At 49.4% G+C, this 22,280-nt stretch overlaps 1 protein-coding gene across 3 annotated transcripts; it reads left to right on the top strand.

Moving 5' to 3' along the window:
• Positions 1-1,273: 1,273 nt before the first annotated feature.
• PITX2 (paired like homeodomain 2) lies at positions 1,274-21,136 on the top strand. 3 transcript variants are annotated; one of them, XM_047718221.1, is made up of 5 exons: positions 1,274-1,527; positions 5,309-5,364; positions 5,849-5,986; positions 17,204-17,409; positions 19,883-21,136. In XM_047718221.1, exons 2-5 carry the CDS (start codon positions 5,319-5,321, stop codon positions 20,444-20,446), a joined length of 954 nt encoding a protein of 317 aa, XP_047574177.1. In that variant the 5' UTR covers positions 1,274-1,527; positions 5,309-5,318; the 3' UTR covers positions 20,447-21,136. The 3 variants fall into 3 exon arrangements, with proteins under 3 accessions (XP_047574177.1, XP_047574178.1, XP_047574176.1); XM_047718222.1 differs by lacking the exon at positions 5,849-5,986 and having other exon boundaries at positions 1,275-1,527; XM_047718220.1 differs by lacking the exons at positions 1,274-1,527; positions 5,309-5,364; positions 5,849-5,986 and adding an exon at positions 15,155-16,342.
• Positions 21,137-22,280: the final 1,144 nt, after the last annotated feature.

Here is a 22,280-nt window from a genome sequence, read left to right as displayed (position 1 = left end):
AAATATCCTGCTGGCTACCAAAGTACACGCCCTTGCTCTGGTGAAGAAATCGGAAAATCGGGGTTTAGAAGTAAGGCACACTTTTCGAATGAAAATGACTCCTCTAACTTCACGTGCTCATCGATTTTCAGGAGCAAATGTGGGTTTGAAGGTAGCTTCCCTTCCCACCCCCACCACCATCCTTTGCAATTTAATACCATGCTCGCCAGGAACCTTAACCTCGTCATTTTAAAAAATGAGATATCCGTGACCCGGGGTGAACTTGTTGAGTGTAGGTACAGCAGAGGAAATTCTAGACTCTATGAGCGCCCAAGCCTTGCCCAGCGCAATCCTTTCGTGTACGCTGGTCAGTGCGCGACCGTTCCCACCTGCGCAGGGACAGCGTGCTTGGTCCACCCGCCTTGACCTCGCGCGCGGTGTCCGGGCAGGCAGTGCTGGGCCAGACATCTCGGCCTTCTTTGGTTAACTAGTCTCGCTCGCCCCCAGCTGTCGCCCTCCCGACCCTCTTCCCCACCCTCCCCCCGCCCGCCCCACTTTTCCAGATTTCTCTTCAGTCATCCTCTCTCACCCCCACTCCGCCTACTTTCGCTCCAGCCTCCTGTGCGCCCCTTACGTCCCCACCACCCCCACTCCGCCATCCCTCGTTTCCGTGACCTCTTCTCTCAATCCTGCAGGCCTGCAAGAAGGTCACATACAGGCACTCTCATACTCACACCCCACATGCCTCGCCCCAAACTAACCCATGCACATGCACTCTGTCCTTTGTTCCATTTCTTGGGCCACTTTCCCTGTCCCTTCCTTATTCTCCGTCCTGGTTTGCTCCACAGGAGTACCTTCCCGTCTCCCGGACGCCCCAGTCCTCCCCCTGGGATTCTTTGAGCTCCCGGTCCCGCACAGATTCCTTTTTCCTCCATCCCATCCTCCCCTCCTGTCCTCCTTTCCACAGTGGGATTGCCTGTGCCTGCTGCTCCTCTGCTCCTGTCTCAGAGCCCTGCCCGGCTCCCTGCCCCTCTTTCGCTCTCGGGGCTTTTCCTCCGGCTCCCGACTCTCCGGCCTGGCGGCCTCACCTCCCTGCCCTGGCTCGCTTCCCTTCGCCCCTGCCCGCTCCCCCCCGCGCTCGCCCGAACGCTTTGCTCGCTCCTTGAACGCCCGCCGCGCTGCCGGGCTCGGCTGCCCGCCCGCCCGCCACTGTGCAGTGGAGTTTGGTGGAATCTCTGCTGACGTCACGTCGCTCCCCACACGGAGACCGAGCTGAGGCAAGAGAGAGGGATGAGAGCGAGGGAGGGGAGAGAGAGTGCGAGACAGCGAGAAAGCTGGAGAGGAGCAGAAAGAAACTGCCAGTGACGGCTAGATTCCTGCGGCCACCGCGCACCCGTGGACTCCCTCGGAACTTGGCACCCTCGGGAGCCCCGCAGTCCTCTCGAGCTCGGTTTTCAGGCGCTTGCGGTGCAGCCTGCGCCTCGGCTCGCTGGAAATCTCCCCGGAAAGCGGTGGGACGCAGAGACAGCAGCTCTCTCCCGGTAGCCGGTAAGTGGAGGCCGTCTCTTCTGCAGGGGTGTGAGATAATGCGAGTTTGGAAATTTGTTCCACTTTGGAGAATCTTCACCGTAGGTGATTTGTGGTTCTTGGGGCTGCCTTCCCCCCACCCCCCGAGGTAACTCAGTTGGCAAACAGACCTTGCAAAGCCCCGTTCCTCTTGTCCCCAGTCGCTGACACTACAATCTATGGGGTTGCCGAAGTCGAGTGGAGAGCAAGACCACGGCTGGCATTTAAAACGAAGTATCTTCCCTTAAATCTCGGTGCCAACACTGCGGGGACAAATCCTCAGGCTGAGGATTAGCATTCTCAAGATAAAGGGCCGGGTACAAAGTTTCAGCTACTGGAAGATTAGCCCCCTTCCCATTGTTACCAATTGGAAAAAAGATTCCATCTTAACAGGCAGTTAGTGACCTCTCAGGCCCAAGCGAATTACCTGGAAGCCAGGCCTGGATGCCACGCTCACACAATTACTTCGGATTATAAATCCTTTAAATTGATCACCAGTCAACTCCAATCTTGCACTTGAGGAGATAGGTTTTAAATGGTAAAGAGGAGAGGACTATTTTTCCAAGTGTCGAGTAAGAAAAAAATTATGTTTCTAAAGCTGGGACATACGGTTCTCTTTTAATTCCAATTCAGTGACTTTACTTTCCTAAGTAATTTAGAAATCATAGGGTAATATGTTATTTACTATTTTTTTGTGGGTGAGTATTATGTCTTACTAAAGTAAACTAAATGAAAAAAAAACTTTTACTATTATGAATTAAAATAAAACAGTCACTCATACATTCTAAAATATTTGTGTGAAAAAAATTATCTGATTTAAAGAGATTCCCATGCACTTTTTGGCCAGTAATAAGAATTAAACATGGTTTTAATATAATTTGGGGAGAAATTTATCTAAAATTCAAATACCAATTATGTCAAGGAAACAAAGCACATAAGTAAAATAGATTGAAGATTTTTATTGGTGTAACATAAAATAAGCATACAAGATTTTAATAATCAAACATTCCCTAAAAATTAAATAGCTACTTCATTTATGGAATGTTTTACTTTACCTCAGCAAAACTCCACTTAAATTATTCAGGTGCTTTGTTCCTCAAGTTGAGCATGTTTGTCTTCAAGTGTTCCTAAAGCATCAATATTAATTGGTTTAAAAGAAGGCTTAAACTGGTAAAATACAGAACTGTGTTAAGCAGTATTTTAATTTCCTTAAATGATTACCCACTGCAAATTAATTTACTGGCTAATCTCACCAATTTAGTTCATTTAAAACATATGTTCTTGTGCTGTTTATTTTTAAACTTTCCATTAAAGATTTTGTTATGGGGTAACAAAATAAATGGAAAGGGGAGAATCGTGAAAGGATTTGGAATTATTAGAACTGTATTTTATCCTGCAACTTCTACTTACAACAATCAGAAATTATTTTTAAGAAAATTGTTTTATTTCTTATGGCTTTACTGCCTGCCTTGGCCAGTGTCTTCAGTGTGCTTCGTTAACTATGTGGTGCTTTTTAGCACACTCACAATAGAAAACTCAACTTGGCCAAAACAAGATTGCCTGACATAAACATTAAAACCAGGACATGAACTTTTGGGGTGAGAACAACTTCCCATCAAAAAAAAGTTGTGCATCTTAATTTGTGAGATTAGCGGTGGAAGCCAGTCCCTAAATCCTACAGCCAAATTTGTCTAGTAAGACTTGTCTTCCTTGACAGGGCAGGTTTAAGGATCAGCAAGCGGGAATTGGAGGTTATTTTTAAAAATTATCTTCCCTAGTTAGTCAGGTTCAATTCATCTAGTAGGCCTGGTAATTACATGAAGCAAAATAAATAAATAAATAATGCAGGTCTCATGGCTCATTTTGACTGCAAAATAAATCCCCAAGTCACAAGGACACTTAGGAGTGAGCTAAGGAATACGCCTTGACCTTCTTTTCAGTCCTTAGAACAGAGTTCTTGAAGATTTGTTTTGTATTGCTTTGTTTGGTCTTCAGCACTGAAGCTTGGGAGTGGGGGGAGAATGTGTAATAATTGACTGACTTTACACTGAGCGACCCCATCTTTTTCTTTTGTATATTTCATTCCTTAAAAAAATAAATAAAAACGATTTGCAGTTACCATCTGCAATGCTTCGGCTACCCGTTAATAATGCAGCCAGTTCAGATGTTAAAAAAAAAAAAAAAGATTATCGAATTGATGATGACATGCAAATTTCCCCTGAAATTATCATAAGTAAACATTTGAAGTCTGGACTAATAAAATCCCATCTGTGTTACTTCATATCGAGTTAGTAGAAAGCTGTGATAATGAATTTTGTAATATCTCACGAACAGACATCTCAATCAGGGACTAATCCTGTGATTTTACTGCAGAATCACTAAATCTGGAGCCGCCAAACTGCTACTTCTGGGCCCCCGGGCCTGCAAGGATCCGCAGAGCCCCCGCCCACGTCCCAGATAGCGGGTGCGGGGAACCCCTGGATCCCCACGCCGCCGCGCTGGGCAGCCCCTCCTCTAAGCCACGACCTTGGCCAGAGGCCCCCGAGGCCCGGCTCGTTCCAGGAGAGGCCGAGGAGCCGGGAAATACGACCCAGACTAGAGCCAGACCGGCAGCTCCCTGCCCCGCCTCAGCACTTGGGCCAAAGGGGCAACGCCCGCTCCTACCCTTAGCCCCGGACCCGAGCGAAGGGGGCCCTCCCGCCGCCGGCGTACCCTGGTTAGTTTGAAGAGAGGCAGACGCCGAGATCCGAAGGGCCTGGGGAGCCCGAGACCTTCTTTCTTTTCTTCGGTCTTTAAAGCAGCCGTGGCTCTTCTACCCACCCGGACAGGGTCTCTCGCCACCCACCTCTCCCGGTTTGCCTGTGGCGGGAAAGGGGGCGCGCGTTAAAGGCTTGGCTCGCTGCGCTGTGGTTGGAAATTTGAAAAAGATTTGGTTCTCCGGGGAGAATCGGGGGAGCCGTTCTCTACGAGTTATTTCTACGTCCTTGGTGGAAAGAAAACCCTCTGGACTTTTGCCCTGTTCCCCTCTGTCTCACTCAGTCCACCACCGTTTCCCTCCTCTGCGATCTTAAATCTTACTTTAGGGTAAATAAATGGCCGGGTAAGTATCTCCAGGGAAAAGTGTGGCTAAATATGGAAAAGTGGCTCCTGACGGATGAGAGGCCCGAAGCCAGCTGGCTCCTGGAGCACCCTAGGCAAAGAACCTTAGAGTCCCGTTCATTTCAGAATTACAGAAAATCGAGGACAGCCTGTTGTATAGGACAGTTACAAGTTGACGCTGAGATTCTACAAAGGTTCACTGAGCTCCTACTCACGGAAAGCGCCGTGCTTAAAGGTGGCCTTCCACACAACTTCCTCAAGGGGCAAGTCCTCTTCACTCACCCCCAAATTTTTATCTAAATTTCGCCCCGTGTTCCGAAGGGCTCTTAAGGCCTGATACAAACATCTTGTAAGTAGCTCCACAGCCAAAGTCCCCCAGAACACGATGGATTTATCCCTCAAGAGGGCCTGGGCCCATTCACCGAAACTCTGGAGGGCGAGGTCCCCCTCAGGTCCGTCCAGATGTCTTGGGCCAGGGGCTAGGGTAGGGCTGAGGCTGGGCAGCCAGAGGCTGTCAGGTCAGAGAAACACGCCTGAAACCCAGCACCGAGTGGGCACTTAACAGCGAATTTGAGGTTGTCCGCCCCACAGGTAGCCTCGCTCCACGGAGCCCGGCACGCTTGGCGACCGCCGCTTCTCACCGCCCTCCTCCTTTATTTTGCAGATAACGGGGAATGGAGACCAACTGCCGCAAACTAGTGTCGGCGTGTGTGCAATTAGGTAAGAGTCGCTCCTCCTGCCCTGGGCACCCGACGGGAGACCGCATCGCGCGAGGGCGGCGAGAGGGCACTGGCCGCTTGGCGAGACAGCGGCTAGGGGCTCTTCCAGGAGGGGCAGGCCGGGACAGAAAGGGAATCAGAACCGGGACGCCGGTGGCCTCTCCCGGAGTATGGGGGTGAGGGGCTGCTGCGGATAGGGAGGGAGCCGCTCGCCGCGTCCCGACGCCCGGGGCCTACTTCTCCCGGAGGGAGCCGCTGGAAGCCCCAGGGAGGCGCGGAAAACTGTACGCTACCCTGCGCTGGGTTGTCAGAGGGTCCGGGAGACGGGAGTGCCCTCTGCCCTTTCCTCTAACTGGGTCTTTGCTCTTTGTCCCTCTTTCTCTTCTTCGTCCTGCTCCTGCCCCACCTCCCCACAACCCCGCTTCTTTCCGCGGCGGTCCCGGGCGTCTCTCTACCCGCTTGTGGGGCGGGCGCGCGTGGCCCAGGCGTGCAGCCGGCGGCCGTTGAATGCCTCTTCTCCAAAGACTCCGAAATCAAAAAGGTCGAGTTCACAGACTCTCCCGAGAGCCGGAAAGAGGCAGCCAGCAGCAAGCTCTTCCCGCGGCAGCATCCCGGCGCCACTGGTAAGGCCGGGAGCGAAGCGCAGGCCGCGCGCAGGGCACCCGCCTCCGGGCCTCTAAGGCTTCGGGTAAGGCGCACGCAGGCGAGGCCGCCAGACTTGGCGTGCCTGCTCCTTGACTTAGACACTTGGACTCTGGGTGGGACGGGAAATAGCCGTCCCAGGGACGTTAATTCCTTTCCCAAAATTATACTGCACTCCTGAGACCCAACACCTTCCCTCTTGCTCTTTCTCGCTTTCTCCTTGCGGCAGGATCTCCTGCCCACACCCCAACCTACTTCTGTGCCTCGAGCTGGCGCGGAAAAGTAGTCCAACAGCGACCTCTGTCGCCGGCCATGTCCCACTGCGTGCAGCACCACCAAGGGTCCACCCCGCCCCTGCGGCTCTTAGCAGAGCCCCGCCCAGGCTTGTGGGTGCGGGGTTTACCGCGGAAGGCAAGCACCGGAGGCTTGTGTTGGCAAAGATTCGCCTGGCCGAGGGGTGGAAGAGCTCACTGGAGCCCCGCTGAGCCTGAGGGCAGAGACTGTGCGCAGCAGTCAACGGTGTGCTGAAGTGTGTGCCCCTGTCGACGCGAACTTACCTGTTGTGCAGGTTGTAAGGCCTCGGGTCTTGGTGGTGTCGTTGCTGAATTAGCTGGTTTCATTGTGGACGAGTCAAGGGACACTGCTGCTCAAAGTCTGCAGGCTTGTGTAAAAGTTAAAACGTCTCCAACCCACTGCACAGACCTTTGCTGGACTGAAACTTACCCTTTAGTTGTGTGTGTGTGTGTGTGTGTGTGTGTGTGTGTGTGTGTATGAGGGGACAAGCTTTCCCTTAGAATTCATGAGAAACTTAAACTTAACTGTTCTGCTATTCTCCGGATTTTCCAGGTTACTATAATAATAAGTGCCTAGACTTAGGGAGTTGTTGACCTTTGATAGTGTGAGGAGATAAAGCTCCCCATCACCCTCAGCCCCTAACCCCCTCTTTCCGTATTAAAGTGTAAGGATACAAATGTAATGTGTGCCAGAGAGGGCCGAATTGGGACACCCCCCCCCCCCCCCCCCGTCAAGTAAACAAACCATATTACTAAGAAGAAAACAAAGGCCCTGCATTCGGGCTTCCCAGTAAATCTGAGAAAATTATCATTTGTCTAAATAAAACTTCTAAAGTGGTCTGGAGCAGAGCACTCCCGACACCACAATATCGGGAGTCCTCCTGCTGGGCCAGTTAAACGCTCACTTGTCCGGGATTAACCCCATGAGGTTAAATGGGGCCATGCAGAGATAACGTCAGGTGATTTCTGTCATTAAGATTGTGTTAAATTCTTCCTCTGTTTGATAATCGGTCGTAAAAATAAATTATTAGACCGAAGTATGTTTGGGATATGGTTAAAAATCAAGAACAGCAATGTCTCCCCTCAGGGAAATATTTTGTGCAGGTTCAGTCCTGGCTCTGGCCAGACTGGGGGAGCTCCCCAATTTCACTTTGCATAGGGTGGGCTGGCAGCCCCCAAGCTGAGACTGATGTTTTCCGATGCAATGGGAGCGGGAATGATACAGAATGTCTTCTATCCCCACCCCAACCCAGGGCTTCTAGAGCCCAGGCATGGTTTCTGAGGACAGGTGGTCTCCATCTAAACTAGGGAGGTAGGGCCTGTTGGAGGAGAGGCTTGAAATGGGATGGGGGGGGGGCCCTAGGTGGGCAAGAAGCTGTGGAAAGCTGCTCTTTTCTGCTTCTGTCACAGTTCCCACTCGGGCCACTGGGCATCCACTTTTGATAATTAGCAGGTAAATAAAGAACTAGAAATAGTGAACGATTGTTTTCTTAACCATTACTTTCAGGCCAGGATTATTTTAGTGCAAATGAAAGGCTCTACACTGGCAACAATCTGTTTTCTGCCTTTTGGACCAAAGAGGGAAATTGCTGCCTAAACATGTTTAATACCATTAATTAAGAAGAGGCATGTGATAGGGAGAAATGCCGAAAAACTTGATTTTATTGGCTTTTAGGGATGTGGTAGACCAAAAAAAAAAAAAAAAAAAAGTCACACACGAATAGCCAAAACTACAGTGCCTCACAAGGAGGTTGCCAGAGTCCCCTCTACTGAATACAGGTTAAGTTTAACTTATGTGATAAGCAAACTCCTGGACACAACCTGCTTTTAAAAGAAAAAAGTTTTCTCCTTTATTTTTTTATAAGTTTTGTTTTGTTTTTTGCTTTCAAAAAGAAAAAAATGTTTGCAATGACAGGCAGTTTTCAAAAGGAATCATGACACTTTATATTGGCACAACCCTCTCCTCAACCCCCCAAAACCAGTGTGTCCTCGTTGAAGACTGAAAACGGTCTCTAAGTAGACAAGGTTAACCTCTGGAAGGCCCCAACTCTGCCTTCCTTCCCAAGGGAAACCTTGTCCACTTGATAGCCATTGGGCTGACCCACAGCCTGGCTGGAACCCTGAAACTAGAGGAGGCATGAGGTCTGCTGGAGACCCTTAAGGCCAGGGGGGTGGAGAGAGGGTTGAAAGAGGAATGGCTAGGCACCCAGGTGGAGGGAGGGAGAGTTGGCAAGTTAAACTGTACCCCCAGAAAGAAGGGGCGGGAGTCTGCTGAGAACGTCCCCTAGGAGTCAAGGAAGGGAGATCCTTGACTTCTTGCTTTGGGTGGAAAGAAGCCTCCTTGCTGAAGTCGAAAAGTGCTCTTGACTTTAAGGAAGGGGAGGGAGTGATCCTCCCCTGTCAGTAACCCTTAAAGTTTCGGGGCGGTGGCTCTGGCTTGCGGGCTGAAATCGGACAGAGCTGCCGCCCCAAGGTCCCGGCGCCCAGCTTCCGCGAATACCTTGGCCGGGCCTTCCCCAAGGGACGCCATTAATTTTTAAATAGCTTTGGCTCAGTGGATGCTGCCAAGAGTCTCACCCAAGTCTCTGGTGTGTTCAGACCTCCTTCCCTTGGGAGGGGGATTCCAAGGCCCCTTGGGGCGCCCCCAGCTGCACACACACACCCTCAGCAAGCAGCTAGATCCCAGTCTTCTTCAGAGGACCCGGGCTAACCCCCGCCGCCTCGGCGGCCGCAAAGCCTGCATTCATTCAGTCAGCAAATGTTTGCCGAGCACATACTACTTGGATTCCTAATGTACCCCCTGAAAGCAAATAAGCCGGTTTCCCTTCGCCATCGTGAAGCCGCTTTCATGCTAACAAGGATCCAAGCGAGAGCGCAGTCCGGATCATCTCTAGAGAAACGCGAAATGGTGGGACAGGCTGCAGTGCCCCGGGCCGGAGCGTGGTCTGAAAGAAGGGGGATGTTCAGAGGGTCCAGGGCTCTTAGAGGTGAGGCCCGAGCAAGCGACAGGGGCAAGCAGAAGGGGCATGAAGTCTGAGGCAGAAACACCAGAGAGGGGAACAGGGTTAAGGAGAAGAGATTTCCATTTTCTTTACTACCGCCCCACCCCACCCCACCCCGCGCCAACTCTAGCTTATTGGTAGACGCTGCCTCTGCGTTTTGTGGGTTTTTTCCCCGTCGGGGGAAATTGTACCAGTTGTGCAATAGGTAGGCAGTCCCTGCGGATCCCCGCCTGCAGAGGTAGGCTTTAGAGGTCGTCGTGTACCTTGCTACCGACACCAGGCGCGCTCAAAGTTTTTCTCGAGGCTGGTTGGGCTGTTATTTCTCACCGCCCGCTGTTAATATATGCAGCAGTTGTTAGAGCGACTCGGGAGGGAAAAGGAAATGTATAACGAAAGCTTATTCGTGAGCAGGAATATACTAATGGAACAATCTGATGTCTTCTTAATCCTATGTAAAAAGCTTTGTCGTCTTCCTAATATTGACTGAATGGGTAATTAATGGCTCTTCATCTAGGCGAATACCCTGTAATCCAAAGATAGGCAAAAGACAACAAGCCCAAGGTAGAAGACAAAAGGCCCAACTGTGGCCGTCACCCCCCTCCCCCACCGGGGTCTCCAAATAGGAAAGTTTGCTCTTAGGAGGAAAAAGGCAGGAGTGAGAGAATATAGGTACCTTTCCTAGGCTAGACTTAACCGCAGAAACTGGTCGTCCAGGTCAGTTCACCACTCTGTCTGCCCCTGCCCCCACACCCCTAGTCCCCCTCTCTGCATTTCTTTCTTCTCAGTTCCTCTACGGAGTCACCCCCATTTGGATCCTGACGATAACCTTTTCTTCCCCCAAACCCCATCTTTCGTTTGGGGAAGTAATTGATGAAAGGACGAACACAGGAGGTCCTCAAAAGGCTCCGGCAGAGGATTCAACCTCTTTCTGATCCAGGTGGAGACTCCTTTCTTTTACAAGCTAAGGCAGAGTCTGGACAGACTAAGATAGGTGGGAGGGGAGGAAAGAAACTAATAGAAGGAAAATGAGCAGCAAAATGGTGTATGTGTGTTAAAGAGTGATCAGGAGTGGTGGAGTCAACTTCATTGTAAGAATCTGACAGGAAGAGTGCCCAAAATTCTCGCAGCATGTTTTTAAGAGGCTGACATTTTAATTTAAACCTTTAGAAGTAATATATTACTTGGGTTACTACGATGAGGTGGGTTCCTTTTTTTTTTTTTTTTTTTTGTCAGCTGACAGCTTTTAAAATATTATTTCACTAGGGAAATAAAAGCTTCATCTCAGATTATAGGTGGGTATTTTTGGATTTATGTGATTTATGGTCACCATGACAACTAATGCTGAATGTTAGCTACCAGCATGTCTGGGAGAGGGAAGACAGAAAGAAGGGAGAGCAAGAGAAATAGAAAAAGGAGACGGACAAGAGCTAGAGGGGAGAAACACAGAAAAGAGGAAAAGAGGCACGTTTTAATCCAGTTTTTAAAAGTGACTTTAGCCAGTCCCTCGCCAGTTCTCCTCTCTGGACCTGGATATTAATGTCTATCTCATTTTCTTTTACCGCTCTCTCTCTCTCTCTCTCTCTCTCTCTAACCCTATCTTTCCCCTTCGGCTTACACAAATTTATACCCTTCCCTTTATTTGACTTTACACAGCTAGCTGTTTTCTAAGATTAAATGATGGCCTAATAAAGCTGCAGAGTTAACAAACTAATGTGAAAAGGCATTAGCACGTGGGTTTCATGGTTTCAGAGGCATGCCCCCCACCCATCCTGCCTCGACTAATCCTTGCTTTTCTCTTCAGGCACCATTGTGGGGGTACCTCCCCCTGCCACCCCAAGCACCCCCAGCCAGTTACTCCAAACCTTAAGTGACTGAGTGTGTGAGACTAAAAAAATATGGATGCCATTTGCAGGGACCCAGAGAATGTGGGTGTTGCTCAGTACATGCACAGATTTATGATTCAGAAAAGAATCTGCCCCTTTTCACAAACCAGCACTTTTTTAATCCATTTAGAGAATGGTCTGGGGAAGGGGATCAGTCACAGTAAAGTTTTTAATTTCTGGGTGTTTCCACTTTGTGGCTGGAGTGGGTGGGGCGGAGGTGCAACTAAAGGGTCTTTCCAGCTCTATTTGTGTGTGAAGAAAGGGCAGGCAGAAGTAGGAGGGGAGGAAAGGCCACTTCTTGGGCAGGGGGCAAGGTCTCCATCTGACCTCTGTGCCTTACACCACATGCGCACTCACACACAATCATGCCCTTCACGGGACTCTGACCTGACTCTGGGTGGGCCAAGGCCTTGAGCTGGCCTGAACCAGAGCAAGACCCCCACCCCTATATGATCTAACAGCCAAAGGAGACACCTAATTGAGCCATCTGGCATGTGAGCTTTGAGGACAGATTTTTTCCCCGAAAGTTGTGGCTCAATTGGTTGGATATCAGTCCATACTTGGGCCACTGCACTAGAGTTTGGCCCCGCAGTCCAACCAATTTTGCCGCAAGGGCCAACCAGGCTTTGTGCAACTACCACTAAAGAGTGTGAAATTAAATAAGACCTTAAGACTGGTAATCGGTGGCAAATACCAGCAGCTCAAAACATGCCTGACCCTGTGTCACACATTTCCCTCCTCAAGGGTCTTGTCTTGAAAGAATAAGCAAGAAAACCCAACTGAGAATTCTTGAATATCTTTTGATTTGAAAACTCAAACCTGCACTGGGCTTCCTTCCATGGAGGCCTTACAGCAGCACCTCCAGTTTCCCTGAACTGAGCATCCTGATTTTTTTTCTGGATTGGAAATTTCTGTGACGGAGTCTAGGAAATCTTAGAAATTTCTAGAACCAGTCAAAGAAGAATGGGTGCGTGGGGAGCAAGGCTAGTGCTCAACCTGCAAAATACAAAGGATTACTTTCAACCCCTTCCTTGTCTGTACTACCAATATCTGTGCACTCACAAGTTTTTTGTAGATTAAGTCTCCAAAGTTGCCCACCACCACCACCACTGTTCCCATCGAAAAGTGTTTCTTGGTTTCCTCCTAGTTGGTTTTTGCCATCTAGACGTTTCATGTTGGCGTATTCCCACCATCCATGGAATGGATTCTGTTGGGCCTGAGAAGGGAGTCAGCCAGACTCGCCAAGTGTGAAGTGATTAGGACATCCGGAGAGAGTTGAAACTCTGGAAAACTGCAAAGAAATGTCTTTCCAGCTAAGTCGATGGTTGCGGGGAGGCATTATATATTATGTATGTGCATATCTAGATAGATGATTGATTGATTGTTAGATATGGTTATGTTCTTACTTTAACCAGAGATCTCCAGATAATTGTCTTTATTTTCTACTTGACTTTGCAATGGATAGATACAATTTAAGATTCTTCAACTCTTTAGGCTTTTAGGCTGCCTGGAGATCACCAGTACTTCCAATATCTCCCACAATTTGGTACTATGAGGAGCTGTCACTTGCCCTTGAGTTTTTCAACCACTTTGGAAGCTGATTTGGAGACTAGGTCTTTCATATGTGTATTTGCCCATGATGTGAGTTCTGTTAGTCAACAGAGCCACAGAATTTAAAATTCTGTAGATTTAATGAGAGATGAGCTTCAATATCAATATCGCTCTGTGGAGCTTCTCAGCTCTCCTGAGTAAGGAGTTTTGAGAAACACCAAGAGCCTCCGCCAAAAATTGCAACTCCGGGGTTTGACTCTCAAAGAAACCAATACTAAGAAAGAAAGTATGCTCATTATGGTGGGGAGTTTTTCGTTCTTTCATGCAATGGAGTTTCCTCATGAAATGAAGCCTTATGGGTTTGGTATTTTGGGGATCGCAGCTATGCTGAGGTTTAAAAAGAAGAAACTGGAATATGATTAGTAAACACATTGGGCAGAAAAGAGCTGGATTCATATTGACTTAGTTATAGGTCATCGGCTGGCAGTGCAATGGGAGGAAATATTTACTTTACACATATACTTTATGATCTTGGGGGAATCAGAGGAAATTCAATAAGAAAATGGCTAGAAACATTTAAAACCCTTATTTAAAAGACTTAAGCAAATTAGAGTCTTATCAGATTAAAAACCACTACAAATGTAAGAGCATTGTCTTCGGTGAAACGCTGTGGGGTCTGAGGAGATTCTCCGCCAAATCTCTGGGATAAAATGCGTCATTTAAGCACCAGATAATGAGCAGAATGTAAATTAATTTAACCTTCTTTACCAACAGGCTGCTGGTGTAATATGTATAATTTAGTGATAAGATTGCAGGACCTAATATAGCTGGATGTATGAGCCTTAGCTAATGCAGACCTGTCACATGGGGATGTGTTCTGAACTGAGCAGGTGTGTGTATGCTTGAAATGGGGTGAACTGGAATAAAAGGTTAAAACCAGAAATGCCGATTTAAACCTTACTATAAAGAAAATTCCTCCTTGCAGCTATATTTTTCTTAAAGTGGGATGATTCTTCTGGAGAGAGACTGAAGAACAATTCTCATTCGGTTCTCTGGATGGCTCTCAAGCATGTTTAAAACGGGGTAAGGAGTTGCAGATAGGGTTTGGAAGGGAGAGCCAGGCAAAGGAGAGACATATAGGTTCCAAATGTGTTCGTAGTCTGTTTCATCCACTCTGCCTCAGACTGCATACGTTTCCCAATCCTGTGAACAAGGACAAGGAGGGAGTTTTCTGAAGATACCTCATACTGGTGTTACAAATCATTGACTGTAATGTCAAACAAATACACATTCAGGGATGATAACACTAACTCCACAATAAAGCAATCACCAGTGCAAAAATCCAAAGGAGATTAGTTTTTGCTCTCTTGATGACCTAAGCAGAGGACAAAAGAACTTCCAAAAATTATTTTGAACAATACATTTGTGTTTCTTTAATTTATTTGGAAATTTAAGTTTTTTGGAAACAGTATTGTAAAGAGTTGGATGTCCCCAAAGGTGTGGGTTTTTTTTTTTCCTTTTTAAAAAATAAATGAATAAGAATTTGCTTTTCCTAGCTGAGTGCTCTCCTAGGCTTTTGCCCTTCGCCCCTACCACACTGCTTCTGCCTGCTTGGACTTTAAAGATTCAACAGCCTTGAGTTCCCTAGAAAAAGAAGTTTTAGATAACTTTAGAAGTTATCCTTGAAATTGGTTATTTGGCAACATTCTTAATTGTATAGAAATTCATTAAAGCATATTTTATATATAATTAGCTCAAGGTTGTTGATTCTGCAGGCTTTATGGATTTGAATCTGATTGATAATAAAGTAAACAAGAGAGTCGAATTTAAAGCGGGCTCTCTGTAGGGTTAGGACAAGCTTAATACAGTGTACAAGTAATTTGAAAGATCTAGGATATGTGTCTTAATCAACGCTAAGTAGAATGGATAAGCTTTCAGCATTTTGAAAATGCTGGGTTAGGGTTTCTATTCTGTTGTGTATTTTCTGTCTGGGGACTAATAACCATTACAGAAAACGTGATCTGAGGCGACTTTTTATTCTTGTATAAATCCAGAGTGAACCACCAAACAGTTGTTCGTTTAAAGTCAAGGTAATTTTCTTTTGACGGATCCATTTGCTTCTCGATTTCTAATTTATTAGCCTGCCTTCTCAGGGCTTTGTCTTCTTTGCAATTAAAGCAAAGCTTCTTCAGATTAGCACAGCATTCACTTGACAGGCTGTTTGGAAAATTTAAGCTCGGAGAGGTGATTTGTTGCTGTTTTTTAAATATTCTGGGTTTAAGTAGGATGTCTCCTTTCCATCCAGGAAGAGAAAAACATCTCTCAATTGGACTTGGATGTAGCGAGATACAAAAGAAAAGGGTGGGGAGGCTTGTTGATCCTTGTACCTTTCAGCCCTCGACCTTTCCGCTTCTTTCTCCAGAGCCTTTTACTCCCAGCCTCGCCTCTCTACCTCCTCGACTGAACTAAAAGCGCTTCGGCCGGGGTCAGAGCCGAATTCCCGGGAGCCGGCCGGTGTAGACTTGGTGGGCGCAGTGAGGTATTAGCCCGGCCCCACACAGCTGATAGGTGCAGACAGGGTTGCCCCTCCGCCGCAGCTCGGGGTCTCTTGATTGGTGCGGAGCCACGTCACTCCCGCTGGGCGAAGGGTCTGGGAGGAGGAGGAGGCGGAGGCGGAGGCGGAGGCGGGGAGGGTTGGGAGGACCTCGGCAAAGTGACGTCTGGACACCAGGAAGCCCGCCTCTGGTTTTAAGATGTTAGGCCAACAGGGAAGCTCGGAGCCGCAGAGCTGGTCGGTCGCTCGCCTAGGTGCCGGGAGTTGAGCTGCTGCGAGTCCGTGCTCGGGCTCGACGGCCCGAGGGGGTGTGCGTGTGCGCGCAGCGGAGGGTGCGCCCAGAGGCCCGCGCCGCTGCCGCAGCCGCTGCCGCCGCTGCGGGGGATCTAATATCAGCTACCTGTCCCTGTCACTCTTGACACTTCGCTGTCAGGGCTGCCGCGCGGGGGGCGGGCAGATCGCGAACGCCGTTAGCTTTCCTTATTGGAGGGGTACTTGGGGGAGGGAGGGAAGGAAGAAAGGGGTCTTTGCCCACTCTGGTTTTGCTTTGGAGCTTGGAAGCCTGCTGCCCAAAGACGCTCCGAGCTGTGCCCTCCTACCCACATCCCCATGTCTCCGTTTGCCCGCTGACTTTCCGCTGCCGGACCCTTTCGCTAGAGCCTTCTGAAGGAGACGGGGGCGGCTTGGTTCAAAGACTCAGCGGGGGTTGTTCTCCCTGGCTTGGCCCGCGGCGGCCACAGCGGGGAAACTCCGCGCCTAGAGAGCAAAGCGGAGCAGGCGGCGGCGGCCACGGGGTTTCGTCCGGGCGGCAACCCGGGACTCGTAGGGCGGCGCGCTCCTTCGTCCATGAACTGCATGAAAGGCCCGCTGCACTTGGAGCACCGAGCAGTAGGGACCAAGCTGTTGGCCACCTCCTCGTCTTCCTCCTGTCACCATCCCCAGCCACTGGCCATGGCTTCAGTCCTGGCTCCCGGTCAGACCCGCTCCCTGGACTCTTCCAAGCACAGGCTGGAGGTGCACACCATCTCTGACACCTCCAGCCCCGAGGCCGCAGGTAAGGCGCCGCGCGGCCCCGCAGATACTCGGGTCCAGCCGCCCCTTGCCACTCGGCCCTTCTCGCCCCCAAGGAAGTCGGCCCCTCCTGGGGGAGGCGTGGTGGGAGTGGTCGTTTAGTTTGCTTCCCGCAGAACTTCCGGAGCCAGGATTCTTCTGGCCCCGTGTTCCTTTCTCTCCTCTTCGACCGCCCGAGGTGGCGCGAACGACGCGAGCCATTCTCCTACTCTTCCCTATTCCCACCCTGGCCTCCCGAGGTTTCCTGGGTCACAAAAATCCCAGCATCTCCACTCGAAGACGGTCAGAGGCCGTCCCCCAACCTCCCAACCCTGTCCCTGTTCTCTCGGCTTTCAGCTCCCTAACAGAAGCTGCGCCTGTTAGAAAAGTATTTCCGAAATTACGCCGCAGAAGAAGCGGTATTTCTAAAGCGTAGAAGAACTTGGGTGGGTGGCCGAATCCCCAAATATACCTTTACTGGCCTTCCGAAACCGCATCGAGATCTGAGGGAGCTCTGTAAAAGGCGCGCGTGCGGGTGTCTGGGGAGATTTGCTGTGTCTGCGCAGAGGCGTGTAAATATACTTGAAAGCAGAGGCTATAAAAATGAAGGTGCCTTTGCTCTGAGATAAACATGTAAATAAAACGTGCGGCGCTGGGGGAGGGGAGGAGATGGGGCGCTCACACCCACACTCACGTCTGCACACCCTACAGTCGCAGCGCTCCCCGCGGCCCGGAGAGGCCGCGCACACACTCCTCCCCTGCATGGCAGCTCATTTCTCCCCCGGCCTCTGCCGCCGGGTCCAGCCGGAGTTCGCGGGTAGCAGGTGGACATGTTGACGGGAACCCTTGTGTGTTTCGTTTTCAGAGAAAGATAAGAGCCAGCCGGGAAAGAATGAGGACGTGGGCACCGAAGACCCGTCCAAGAAGAAGCGGCAACGGCGGCAGCGCACTCACTTCACCAGCCAGCAGCTGCAGGAACTGGAGGCCACTTTCCAGCGGAACCGCTACCCGGACATGTCCACGCGCGAGGAAATCGCCGTGTGGACCAACCTTACGGAAGCCCGAGTTCGGGTAGGACCCCTCGCGGAGCCTGGGAAGGCTGGGAAGGAAGCCATTGTAGAGATGCCGGCCGCGTAGACCCTGAGGGAGTGTGGAAGGCGGCGTCCCCCGGCGGGCGCGGGTGGTGTGCCTTTGCAGAGGCAGAAGGCCTCTCGGAGGCTCCATTGGGGAGCTTACTGCTCCCCCTTACGAGACGCGCGGTAGGCCTGGCGCTGGCGCCCGGAGCGGCACCCCGAGCCCTCCCGAACTGGGCCGCGTGGCATTCCCCTGTGCAGGGCATTGTGTTCCCGGCTTGCAGTCGCCAGATGAGCGCTAATAAAATCCCTCCCAGGCCGGGAGGCGAGAACAGGCTCCGACCTGTGCGCTTTTAACAAGAAATACCCGTCAGAGACATGCAAGGTTTGGTCCTCCTTGGGAAACTTAAACGCGGGCAGCCCAACCCCTGACTTCTCTCTCTCTACTCGGCTCATCCTCCTTACATAGTCTTTGAGGGGTTTTGGCCATTCAGTTCTTTCCCACACCCTATCCCTTAGTCTTTGTGATCTACGGAAGCAGTTTTGATACACCACCTACCATCCTGTTAGTCCTCTTAGAAAGAAAAGAAAGACTTTTCTGTTTGGTTTATTTATCTTTTCTTAGGAGATTGTTACTCATATCCTTCTTCCCAATGATAATAGTTTGTTTTTTTTTTCCTTAAAGGTGGGGGTGGCTTACCTTTGTAGCAAATCTGTACTTTATGGATTGGCAAAAGTGAACTTAAATAAATTACCCAGTAACAACATCCTGGTTTATGCTGGTCAGTGGGTAACTCCAAACGTGTTAGGATTCTGGAAGCAGAAACACACATAGCAGGATCCAGAGGCTTTGCTGTTAAGGGAGGAAAAAAAAAAAAGCTCTGGATAGAAAAATAGAGCCTCCAGTTAGAGCAGAGAAGAAAGAAGAAAACACTGTACAACAATAACGAAAAAAAAAAATAAAGACCAAAATGTTTTCCCAAAGCAGAGGGAACGAAGGCACTCTCTGGGTGGCATTTATGTAGGATATGAGGCTATGCTGGTGGATAACAGCTGGGATGAAGTTGAAAATGGTTTTAGTTTAACTGCTCAGAGCTAGAACTCTGGCTCTCCAGCCGCATGGTTTTGCGCAAGGTCAGTCTTTCGTTAGCTCTCCAGCGCATCAGGGGAACGGGACTTGCACATACTCTTCTTGCCTGGGCAAAGTTTAGATGGCCTAGGGTGGAAATTGCAAGTAACGAAGATAAAAACACCATCAGTAGGTTCTCTGGAATCCTTCGGAAAAGACCTCTTTCCTCCACACCCTCCGATTTTTCTGCAGTCCCTCCCAGGTTCCCTGTCACTACCATGCTGGGCTGTCTCTCCCTCTGGCTGCCTCCATCCAGGCCCGCTGTGTGTCCCTTCAAGTAGGAGTGAAGCGTGCTTTTTTATAGCAGGCGGGTGCAGAGAGGAAGGGGGATAAAAAAGGAAATTGAGAATGAAAGGAAAAAGGGGGGAAAAAGAGGATTAGGCGGCTGGGCCCGGCTGAGATGTGTAATGTGAAACATCACCGGTGTCAGCTCTGAAATCTGGAGCCAGGCCTCGCTCCAATACACAAAAGCCGCAGTCTGTGGCGACGGGCAGGCCCGATGTGGATTGAGAGAAGGGTTGCAATGGGGCCACCGGACGCGGGTGGGGGCTGACCGGGTTACGAGGCTGCTTGCAAAGCGGAGCAAAAGGTCTGGGCCCAGCAGGAGCACCACCGGGCGCAGGGGCCTGGCCTGGAGTGGGCAAAGGGAGGGAGAGGCTACTGAGCGGCCCACTTTGGGTTCCCAGAGATTTGCCAGCCAAGCTCGAGGAGTATATGAGGCCGTAGGGAAGGTGATCTTTTGCTTTTTGATACCTTTTTTTTGCTAGGCAAGGATGGGGGTCAAGGCCTGGCGCCAGTTGTGAAAGCACGTTCTGTGCAGTGGGGAGCGGCAGGGGAGTTCTGAGACAAGAGGGAGGAGCTGTGTGAAAGAGAGCCTGGGCCTCTGGTGCCCAGGATCTCCTTGTCCTCTTCACTGTGTCTGTGGCTTTGGAAGGGAAGCAAGTTTGCAAGGCCGCTGGGTAAGGGTTGGGCGGAAAACCCCCCTGCCCTGCGTTTATTTTACAGTAAGTGTTTTGGATCCTGAAGAGGGCCTGGGTTAGTGAACAAGCCGCCCACAGGCCGCCAGGTGTTGGACTGGGGTTTGTGGTGCCGCTCAGAGCCTGTGCTCTCTGGCCTCACCCCGCCAGGCTTCTCTTGCTTGGACAGGGCTTAGGCAGCTGGGGCCCCAGAGGCAGTAGGCGGTTGGGGAGAATTTGGGGGGCCGGGATGTGTGCGTGCGTGCACGCGCACATACGTGTGTGTCTCTGTCTTTCAGAGGTGGTGGCTTCTGGTGCTTTCTGGGATCGAGGTTTTACTAATCCGCTCTGTGGCATCTGTTTGCCCCCTTACCCTCCACCCTCAGGTTTGGTTCAAAAATCGCCGGGCCAAATGGAGAAAGCGGGAGCGGAACCAGCAGGCCGAGCTGTGCAAGAATGGCTTTGGGCCGCAGTTCAACGGCCTTATGCAGCCCTACGACGACATGTACCCGGGCTATTCCTACAACAACTGGGCCGCCAAGGGTCTCACGTCAGCCTCTCTGTCCACCAAGAGCTTTCCTTTCTTCAACTCTATGAACGTCAACCCCCTGTCATCGCAGAGCATGTTCTCCCCACCCAATTCCATCTCCTCCATGAGCATGTCGTCCAGCATGGTGCCCTCAGCTGTGACCGGCGTCCCGGGCTCCAGCCTCAATAGCCTGAATAACTTGAACAACCTGAGCAGCCCCTCGCTGAATTCCGCGGTGCCGACACCCGCCTGTCCTTACGCGCCGCCGACTCCTCCGTACGTTTACAGGGACACGTGTAACTCGAGCCTGGCCAGCCTGAGACTGAAAGCAAAGCAGCACTCCAGCTTCGGCTACGCCAGCGTGCAGAACCCGGCGTCCAACCTGAGTGCTTGCCAGTATGCGGTGGACCGGCCGGTGTGAGCCTCGGCCACGGCACCCGGATCCTAGGACCGTGCCGGCTGGGGCAGCTCTGCCCTTGAAAGACTGGGAGTTACGCGAGAAGGTCGTGGGCACTCAAGAAAGGGAGAGAAAGAGAAGATATAAAGAGAAAAGGAAACCACTGAATTAAAGAGAGCTCCTTTGATTTCAAAGGAATTTCCTCAATGTCTGACATCTTTCACTAAAAGTATTTCCAACAGTTGCAAGGACACACACAAATGTTTGACTGGATATGACATTTTAACATTACTATAAGCTTGTTATTTTTTAAGTTTAGCATTGTTAACATTAAAATGACTGAAAGGATGTATATATATCGAAATGTCAAATTAATTTTATAAAAAGCAGTTGTTAGTACTATCACAACAGTGTTTTTAAAGGTTAGGCTTTAAAATAAAGCATGTTATACAGAAGCGATTAGGGTTTTTCGCTTGTGAGCAAAGGAATGTATATACTAAATGCCACACTGTATGTTTCTAACATATTATTATTATAAAAAATGTGTGAATATCAGTTTTAGAATAGTTTCTCTGGTGGATGCAATGATGTTTCTGAAACTGCTATGTACAACCTACCCTGTGTATAACATTTCGTACAATATTATTGTTTTACTTTTCAGCAAATATGAAAAATGTGTTTTATTTCATGGGAGTAAAATATACTACATACAAATTGGTCTGGATTCTTTCTGCCCTCCTCTGTCGCCTGGCCAGGGTTTCTCAGTCACTGCTTCCTAAAAAAACCAGTTCCCTCTGCCTGCCTAGTTAAACACACAAGGCAGCAGCAGGACTTATTTAAATTTGGTAGAAATAAATTATAGTCATTCATCAGAAACTAAAAAGAAAATAAGAAAAGCCACTCCCAGGGGAAAAAAAAAAAGGCTGCAAAGTCTGGTCTTGTCTCCCAGATATTTCTTTGGCTGAAACCCAGAGGATTCCATTATTGCTAGCAAATAATAGAGAGAGAGAGAAGAAAGGAGAGAGAAATTTAGAAAGTATGTCAGCTTGGAATGACTTCTTTGGGGGGGGGGGTCTCCATATCCAGTAAATTGTTCTGGAGAATTACGTGTGTATGTATACATGTACAGTTTATATACATTCCTCTCGAGAGGCATACATCTATAATAAATTTACAAGGAAACACCTCCAGTTCAAAATATTTAGGCCTCTACGTTTATCTTTCAGGCTTAAGTAGAGAGATTCTTCATGTTATATTGCATTCTATTTCCAAATCCTTTCGAGACATTAAAAGAAACAAAGACCATTTCTAATAACTACAGCCCTTCAGTTTCCCAAAGAGCCCAGGGGTTGAGAGGTTAGAGTGGAGTTTCCTGAGTCTTGTAGAGCAATATGTAGTTGAGGCAAAGGTCATGATCCCCGTGTTTTGTTTTAAATAATATTGACCCATTAATTCTAAACCTGCTTGTTCCTGAAATTATACAGGATTATGGTTTGCAAACTGCGGGACAATGAAGCAAATCAAGATGAATTACAGCCCTGGCCCTCCCTCCCATCCTCTGACATCTAAACGGGGAATGAGGTCGGTGTGAGTGTTTAAAAGAACTTTAAGCACCCGCTCTTCCTTTGTTGTTGGTTTTCAGCTTTTTTTTTTTTTAATGTGAAATTTGATTTCGTAACAAATCGTAGCAAATACGACTTAGTCCAAAGGAATTCATTACCGAGGCGCTGGGGGAGGGGGGGTGAAGGGTAAATTCTGAGGTCCTTTGCTATTCTGGTCACCCTCCTCCCCGCAGTGGGCGAGGACAAACACACCCTGGGGAATAGGGAGCGAAAAGTAGCCACCAGTTTTCTGGAAC

The sequence above is a fragment of the Lutra lutra genome, chromosome 2, assembly GCF_902655055.1.
Source record: "Lutra lutra chromosome 2, mLutLut1.2, whole genome shotgun sequence".
NCBI classification, from domain to species: domain Eukaryota; kingdom Metazoa; phylum Chordata; class Mammalia; order Carnivora; family Mustelidae; genus Lutra; species Lutra lutra.
This window is presented reverse-complemented; position numbering and strand designations above follow the sequence as displayed.

What these genes read in the sequence shown, in the direction of transcription:
- PITX2 (XM_047718220.1), top strand. Translation starts at nt 16,135, where the DNA reads ATGAACTGCATGAAAGGCCCGCTGCACTTGGAGCACCGAGCAGTAGGG. An exon ending in CTCCAGCCCCGAGGCCGCAG is followed by an intron (nt 16,343 to 17,203) that starts GTAAGGCGCCGC and finishes TTTCGTTTTCAG; the next exon opens with AGAAAGATAAGAGCCAGCCG. An exon ending in TTACGGAAGCCCGAGTTCGG is followed by an intron (nt 17,410 to 19,882) that starts GTAGGACCCCTC and finishes CTCCACCCTCAG; the next exon opens with GTTTGGTTCAAAAATCGCCG.